The following is an 8,636-nucleotide window of genomic DNA, read 5'->3' as shown; positions in this document are numbered from 1 at the left end:
AGGTGGGGAGGGAGGTGGGACAGGCAGTCAACTGCAGCTCAGAAACAAACTTTACCCCCAAAAATGAGACCCAAAAGCAAAAAAAAAAAAAACAAAAACCACAAAAAAACACAAAACACCCACCAAACACATTAGCAGATGTTATCAGTAGCACCACTACTTCTAAGAAACAGTGTGTCCTTACCAAAAAGATTTGCAAGAACATTTGTGGCCGAGGACCTAAGGTACTTGCTACAGAGATGTGAGATCAGAGGTCAGCTCAATCCTGCAACATAAAGGTGGCAAACCTGGGTCACAGCAGGTCAGCAGCGCATGGTCGGGGCGCATGGAGTCGGGGAGAGGGATGGGACCGTCGAGGGAGAAGGATGCAGGATGGGACTGAGCTGCTGTGCTTGGCCGGGAGCTTACCTGGCAGCAGCCCTGACCCCTTACACCACCTGCGAGGCCTGGAATGAAAAGCTGCTGATGCCGCAAGTGAAGATTTGGGAGGGGAGGGAAAAGTAAGCCAGCAACGAAGCAAGACAAAAAAAAATAATTCACAAAGCTGCCTTGAAGAAATGCACAACACAAATATGGAAGAGAGGAAAATAAAGGAGCAGTAGGAAAAACACATCTGCCGATGGCCCTCACTGTGTAAAGCTGCTGAGATCCTCCAAGGACCTGATGTCCAGGCACTGTCCATCAGTTCTAGGTCGACCTGGGACCGCTCCAGATGGATGTGAGCAGCAATGCCTGGGAGGTCCCACGTGCCCAGGAAAGGTCCATCACCCCTGGAGCCTGTTCTACGGTGCTGAGTACAAAACCCCCATCCCATTGCTAACTGTAGGCAATGTCCCCTCAGTGTCCCCAGGTGACAGCAGAATCGTTTGTTGCCACAGAGGAACCAGCCCAAGGCCCTACAGGACTCTTGGCCCTGAAAACCTGAGCAGCGATCGCTCAGCTGGTTTGGATGGAGCTGTTGGTACAAAGAGTTTAAATTTGCCTGCTGCAGGTAGATTTTTGCATTGGTGCTTCGCAGGATCCCACAAAGCCCAATTCCTACTGAGCCCCACAGGTTTCTCTCACATTCACCCAGTTCATTCCACCACCACCCTCCCCAAGTGAAAAATGCAATGACACTAACAGCCCTGCTCAGCGTTTCACAGGGCTTCAGGCACGATAACGATACAACAAAAGGAAGAAAGCAAACAACATTTTTCCTGATGCCACCAATGCAGAATCAACCCCGTGCTAGAGGAAACCAGAGCTCATTTCTGTTGCCGACCCCAGAGCACACAGCCCTTGCAGATCTTTGCTCCTGGCAGTGCTATAAGGCAGGTGAAGTCCAAGAGCTGAGGACAACTGGGAGCCCAGAAGCCAGGACAGAAAGGGAAGACCTCTCTTGTTGGGAAAGTCGGGTTTGACGTGGAAAGAATTGCTGCAGGCTCAGCTAGTGGAGGCAGCATGCATGGAGCCCTGGGGACTACCTGAGTCTTTCCTAGGACCGGAGTGAGTGGGATTTACGCTGCCAACCACCACGCTCTGCTCACGCCATGGAGACAAACCTTGACCAGCCCAGCCATTGGCAACACAGAGAAGTTGCCCAGGGGCCTCGAGGCAGGGCTCGCCAGCAGGAGCACGCCTCACCCAGGGGTGAGGTGCGATCCCTCCACCCTTGCATCTCTACTGCGCTCAAGTTTCCACTTGGTCCGTGTCAGACCTTTACACCATGCCAGTTGTGGTGGTACTTAGACCACGGCATCACAGGCAAGGGGTGACAAATTCCCCCAAATCTTTCTAGGAGGCGAACACCACTGGGTGGAGAATTGGGTCCCACAGCCCTTGGGACAGCAATGGAGAGAACATCTCCCAGGCTTGTTGAGCCACCACTGGGAAATCAGTCCCCTGCAGCTTGCCCAAGGTGGAAGGGGTACAGGTTGGACACATCTGCTAGGGAGCAGCCTGCCACAAAACATGCTCGTAGGGCAAAGCCCTTGGCTGTGGGGTTTGAGATCTCTGGTTTAGCGTGGGCTCTGTGCGCCCATGGGCTGAAAGACTCCCTCCGCACATGGGCTGGGATTTCACGCTGACAGCGCAGACTGGCTTTGGATAGGGCTTTGCAGCTCGAGGTGCAATGTTGGCGCTGATTTTCCTTGCACAGGCTGGGAAATCTTGAGCTAGAAAGCTTGTTTTCAGTAACAGGACAGGCTCTTCCTTCCTTCATGCAGCGCTCAGGAGGAAACTTTAGCAAAAAGCGCGGGATGGACAGCTCTCCATCTCTACCCACTAGATGACAAATCCCCACCACTTACAGCTGAGGAGCCAGCCCTGGGTACGGACATTTCCAGTCTCAGCCCCATCACAGTGAACTCGAAAGCTCCACACTCACTTACTTTGCTCCAGGATTTCTGAGCTTTGCCCATGTCCCCGGTTTGGGGCCAAGCCACAGAGTAAAGGGAAGGGAAGTAGCTAGAGATCAGATCCTCAGCAGATGTTAATCAACGTGGTGCTAATAGGATCAGGGGAACTACACCAGCTTGCATCAGCTGGAAAATTTGGGCTAAGCATCCAGAGAAGGAGCTTGAACAGCTCCAAAGGTATACAGGGCCACAGTGTCTCCATCTCCTAAATCAGCGTGGCTTTGATTGGTCTTGTGTCTGCCTGGGTGGGAGAGGTCTGGACCACGGTGCAATGAGATGTTGAGCCCAAGGCTACCGAGGTAGTTTTGGGGAAAGAGAGGTCTGAAGACACCCAGCTTGCTTCAAGAGGGTGCCAACCAGATGGCCATGGGCAAAAAGAAAAAGGAAACTCACCTTTGTTCTTCCTCGAGTTCTTCTTTGGTCATCATTGACTTGTACTGGTTTCCCCTCAGCTTTCCAGGACTGTATTTAAAAGAGAATGTCTCATCTGCAGCTAGAGAGTGGGAGAGGGAAAGACAAAGAAGAGCAAGAGATCGTGTGAGCCAGAGGCCTCCCGAGAGCAACGATCAACAGCAGTGGGCTTGTTCCCTTGAGCTTCTAGCTGACCCCTGCTCCTGCACACGCACCCCAAACCCCACGGCCACCCCAAAACACTCTTCTCCCGTCAGCTCCAGTCTCCAGAAAGCCTGGGCTGTGGCAGGGAAGCTGTGCGGATCGCAGTGGAGAGCCAAGGTGTCGCTGGCCAGAGGATGGCAGGAGTCCCAGCTGCAGCCAGCACTGGAAACAGCGAGGACTGCTGGGAGCGAGCAGCCCCGCTTGGAAGCAGATACGAGTAAATCCTACAGCGCAGGAACCATATGCTATCGCTGCCTTTGGAATCAAAGCCTTGCAGGCCCATCTTGGCTTATCAAGACATGCTAATCCTGCCCCGATTAGCTCGCAGCGTTTTCCGCTTCTCTCCAGACTTGCATTCCTCCTCTCCCTCCTCATCTGGGGGCCCTTTCCCGTGCTTGGGGCTCAGGGACGGTGCCACGAGCAGAGCTGTCCCAGGCCACGCAGCCCAGGAGCTCCCCGCAGCCCTCGACAAAGCTTGTGGGGGGAAAAAAAAAAAAAAAAAAAAAAAAAAAAAAAAAAAAAAAAGAGGTGCCACACTGCAAATAGCTGGGCTGCAAACAGTGCTGAGCCAAGGCGGCCGCAGGAGCACCAACACAGCCCGGTCCAAGTCCCTCTGTCACCAGTCAACAGACCTGAAGAGGAAACGGAGGTTTCCCTCTCCAAGCCTGGGTGCTCTCCTGCCCGGCTCGCCAGCCTTGGCCCCGTGCTAATTAGAGCACCGCAGCTCACGGACTCTGAGCCAAAGCTGATCCTTTTCCAATCGGATTTTGTTCGAGCGCTATTTGCTTTTAAAAACCTCTCCCCTGCTTTATCTTCCTGCAGATGGGACAAAAAAAAAACCCAAAACCAGAAGTGGAGGTGAATCCAAAGGGCAGCCCAGGGAGAACGGCTCCTTCGGGTAGTTGCCTTTATTGGTTATCTGTGGGCTGTTTATCTGCAAGGCTTTATCTCCCAAGGACTGCAGGACTCGGCTGCTTCACGTCGAGTATTGCTGTTTCCACATCCACCCAGAAACATCTGCTGCTTCCACCGACCCTCGGAGCCCCGGGGATACTTCTAAGGGGTCCACAAAAAGAAGATGTTATTGTATTATCGGCACGGCCCTGACAAATGGTACGTTATCCACCAACCAAATACCCAGGATGATACCTCCCAGCACCAGCAAGACCCCAAAAGTGGTGAAACTCCCCTGACTTCTGTGGCAGGAGAGAAAGCCCCAACTTGTGCCTAACCCGTGGACCCATCACCTGTCCCCAGCTGCCTAGGAAGCCCCATCCAATCCTTGCAGGCACCGCATTTGTGAATGTCTCTCCTCCACCTACCCAAATAAAAGACACCCCACAGCCCTTCTCCCTTCCTCACACCCAGAAGGATTCACCATAGAATGGTCTGGGTTGGAAGGGACCTTGAAGATCATCCAGTGTCCCCCCCACCCCGGCCCTAGGCAGGGACACCTCCCACCAGCCCAGGTTGCTCCAAGCCCCGTCCAACCTGGCCTTGAACACCTCCAGGGATGGGGCAGCCACAGCTTCTCGGGGCAACCCGCACCAGTAATTTACCACCCTCAAAGTGAAAAATGTCTTCCCAGTATCTAGCATCAACAGCTTCCCTCTATTTTCTGGTCAATACTGCCTTTAAGGATTTTCTCCCCGTGTTCAAGGTCAGCTGCTCGATTTAGCAATTCCTCCAACCCCAAGCTCACCACACGCATGCGCCCAGCTGCTGCCAGGGCTCTGGCAGACCCTGGGGACCCCCACGCAAAAGGCGAGTCGGGGTCTCATTTTGTAGATGGAGAAACCCGAGATCTCAAAACCAAGCTGTGCGAGGCTGCGTGGGCAGGTACGGCCCTGAGCGTGCCCAGCGCTGCAAGGTCACTGCCGCTGGCGTACGGAGTGTGCCTGGGCAGGTACTTGCGGGGTGGGAATTTAACAGAAACCTCCTCCCTGCAGATATCCACGTTTCCCTCCCTTTACACTGCTGCATCCCTGATCTTGGGGAGCTTCCCTGGGAAGCCCTGGTGGATTACTGCTCAGTTACTGATCCGGAGTGTTTCTCTAATCCCAAAACACCGTCGTGGCTCCCGGGGGAACGAACCCTTTCCCCACTCATCTTCACAAGTGTCTGAACACAAGTACCCCGATGCTCCGGTCCCCCAAACGTTCATCTCAGCCGTATCCCGCTTCCCTCGGTGGGAAAACCCTCCGAACAGGCAGGCAAACAAGTCCGGCCAGCTGGAAACAAGCAGTAATGCTGCGGCTTATCAGCCCTTCGGGTGGCCGTAAAAGTGTACGGAAAGAAAATTCAGCTGGCTGCTGCTTGGGGAGATATTAAGAGAAAGAAAAAGAAAAAGGAAAAAAAAAAAAAGAGGGTGTAACATCCTGTTTCTTACCCTGATGAAGGGCAGGAGCTGTTTTGTTACCTTTGTGTGGCTCGCCTGATTTCAAGGACAATTAAGATCATTTCCCTCACGTGGTTTTCTGCCAAGCAAATTGAGATTTGGGATTTTTTGCCTGTCCCAAAAAGGGCAGTTTAATTGCCACCCTGCCAGAAAAGAATAAGGGAAGAGGGAGGCGAGGAGGCTGCCCATCTCCCTGCCCACGTCTTGTGGTTAAAAAGGAGCCAGTGTGCGGCTTTGGAAACCGCTGGCTGTTTTCTGAGCTCAGGAACTTTCTTTGCAGACCGAAAACAAACTTCAGGAAACACACGGAAAAAGAGGAGGCCGAGTTTTCACATGGACGGCGAAAACACTACAGAAATATGAGGTGACCTACTTACTCACAGCCTCCCCGAGTTCCTATTAAAGAAAACATTTGTCTTTCATCTCTCTGCCCTCGCGTTGCCGGCGCTGTGACCCTGAGCTTGCGGGGTGAAAGCAGCCCCTCGAGCGCACCTCTGCTCCGCACAGGCTCGCTCCCGTGCACGCAGCGAATACCTGCCAGTTCCCCGCCAGTCTCGGGGGAGAAGGCGGCTCTGGTGGGTTTTGCCACCACAGCAGCATCCTGGGCTAGCGACAGACTGCCTGCACGGCCCCCACATGCCCAAGAGGAATCTCGGCTCGCTGGGCAGCAGCTCAGTGGCTTGAGGTGGGTCAGGACGAAGAGATGCGCAGGAGAAACGGTGAAGGATGGAGTGAGGTTTCTCCCCAGCAAAGCCGTGGCACCACCGTTATTCCCAGCTGCGCACCGCTCGCCGCCTCATCATCGACCTGAGCCATCACTTTACCCAGTCCTGGTAAAACACCTCAGAACTGGTGTAAATAATTCAGGAGAAGAGTCGGTAGCCATCTGCAGGAGATGCTTAAGAAGGATGCTGAGCTAGCAACGACCCACGGCCAGGGACTGTCATCTCCACCTGCTCCCGAGCCATGGTCCCTTCAGGGTGACACACAGCGGTGCCAGAGCAGCACCGAAGGAGGCAGACCCTGACACAGCAGCGTCACCGAGCATCCATTTGGCAGGATACATCCATCATTCCTCAAAGCAGGTCTCCCCCATCCCCGGCCACCAGCGCTGCGAGGAAGCCTGACTGGGCGGAATAAGGGTCTTTTGGGAACCCCATCTCCAAAGGCGCTTCCCCCACCTTGCAGGCATGGCACCGGGATTAAAATTTGATTCTCTGTGGCATTAGGAGTAATCCTCCCGAGCCAGGGGATTGCCACACAGCGCCTTAAAAAGGGCAAGCGGAAAGTGGGGCAGGGAAGGGGGAGCACCCCGAGCTCTCCTGCTCCCCCAGCTGTCCCCGGCCACCCCAGGCAGGGGCTCCTGGGGACATCCCAGCATCTCCAGGGCTACTCAGGAGAGCAGAGTCCCCTTTAGACACACACTCTCGCTTGGCACCATCTGTTTCATTTTCTTACGAGCGCAGCGGTTGTCACCCCAATTAGTCAATTAATCATTTTCCAATCAACTAATTGGCTAAACAGTTAAACACGGCTCTGACTAAAGCCCCTGGAGATCGTTCTGGATGTGTGCAAGGAGCTTTTGGGGTGGCTTCATCACAAAGCTACCCCATGGCAAACAGCCCAAGGGCATCTGGGGAAGCAAACAGGGGCTGCTGCCGGGGTAGGAATTTCCTCTCCATTTCCTGGAGGAAGGAGGACATCCCCAAGAACTCAGGGCTTCAGCCCCTTGGACCCATCCCTACCCTCCCCGCAGGGTGCTGGCTTGCTCGGCACTCACCATCCTCATCCTCCGGCTCTCTCACCACCAGCTTCTCGTTTTCCGAGTCTGGATCTTCCTCCTGAAGGAGTTAAAAACAGAGGAGAAGGTGCTGCGTGAAATAACCCATGCTTGGCCAGAGCACCAGAGCCCACAGGGCAGAGACTGGAGCTCCCAAGACAAGGGCCGAGCGCTCCTTCCCTGCCTCCTTCAGGGAACAGGCCAAAAGGATGCTTGCTAACGAGCCAGGTTCGTTAGTCTGCTTTCCTCTGGCTAGTCAGTGGGGGGGACATTGCCCTTGCTTATGGCACTCCCACCCAAAGGCTGCAAAATGCGAGTGCCTCCCCATAATCGAGGGGATATTAAGGTTTTTAAGAAGAACCTGCTATCCCCATGTTCCCAGGCACAGCCGTGTGCCTGAGCGCCCTCCTGGGCTGGCACCCTCCTGGGCTGGCACCCCCCCACCCCCCATCCAGCCCAGGGACGCGCAGGGGACCGAGCCACGAGCTGTGGGGACTTCTCCTGTGTGCCCCCAGGCCAGGCTCGGATGGACCCCCTCAGCACAGGGAAAGGCAAGTCCCTGGACCACTCTCCAGCTGGGACCAGTGGTCAAAGGCAATGCTGGGGGGGTTGTGCTGGTACCCCACCAGGAGCCCTCCCAGCCTTGCTTGGCATCACCCCCCCCCCGAGACACCGCTGGCTCCTGCCCATGGACCGCCGGCCCCTCGCTCCTCCAGGATGTGCCCACCCACAGGCATGGTGGCACGGCCGGTCTCTGCAGCACAGACAGGAGCAGCAACAGCATTTTTTTTTTTTTTAAATAAAAGCAAAGCCGTTTTGGAATTTTTGGGGCTTGCCTCCTATGAGCTACAAGTTTTATCAAGCCCAGATTCCTTCCCCTTGTGGCACACGCAGCGGAGAGTCATGCAAACGGCAAGCAGGGAGGGAAAGGAGCGCTCCGGCTCTGGAGATGACAGGGATACATGGCAGTGCTCCCGTCTATGTGCCTTCTTCCCACAAAGCGCAGCCCCCAGCGCCCTGCCTGCAAACTCCCATGAGCTGAGCCCGGAGGTCAACAGCACCCCGGAGCGCGCATCCCCCGGCATCCTCCCCGGCCCCGTGCGTCCCATTCCAAGCGACGGTGCTGGTGCGCAAAGGGCAAAGCAGACGGCGGAGCGGGGTAGGAGCACCGAGGGAGCCTGGCAAGGCACCACGCTGTTGAGCGCCCAAGAAAAATTAGGAGGAAGGAGACCCAAGGGAAATAAGGACGGTCCAAGAAGGACCCTGCGCAGAGCCGAGGCTTTGCAATGCACGGCTTCAGAGGAACTGCTGGAGCGCGGTACGCAGCCCCGACCCAGAACTAAGTTAGTTTGTCATCGGTGAGGAATGCGCATTATTCACAGCCATTTGCTGCCTTCTCACCACCCTGCTCTCGGGCTCCCCAGAAGGACACGCTGCCGAGACA

General features: G+C 55.2%; 1 protein-coding gene across 1 annotated transcript in view; it reads right to left on the bottom strand.

Annotated features, from left to right (window-relative positions):
• The window catches only part of MXRA7 (matrix-remodelling associated 7), a 22,364-nt gene that overhangs the window by 12,207 nt on the left and 1,521 nt on the right, over window positions 1-8,636 (bottom strand). The window contains exons 3-4 of the mRNA XM_009882411.1: window positions 7,193-7,253; window positions 2,793-2,892 (exon numbers count right to left, since the gene is read on the bottom strand). Of these exons, the coding sequence (XP_009880713.1) occupies window positions 2,793-2,892; window positions 7,193-7,253 (161 nt within the window). The remainder of the gene's footprint in view (window positions 1-2,792; window positions 2,893-7,192; window positions 7,254-8,636) is intronic.

Source organism: Charadrius vociferus, unplaced genomic scaffold (assembly GCF_000708025.1).
Source record: "Charadrius vociferus isolate BGI_N301 unplaced genomic scaffold, ASM70802v2 scaffold773, whole genome shotgun sequence".
NCBI lineage: Eukaryota > Metazoa > Chordata > Aves > Charadriiformes > Charadriidae > Charadrius > Charadrius vociferus.
The sequence above is the reverse complement of the archived record's forward strand: the minus strand, read 5'-3'. Positions and strand labels throughout refer to the sequence as shown.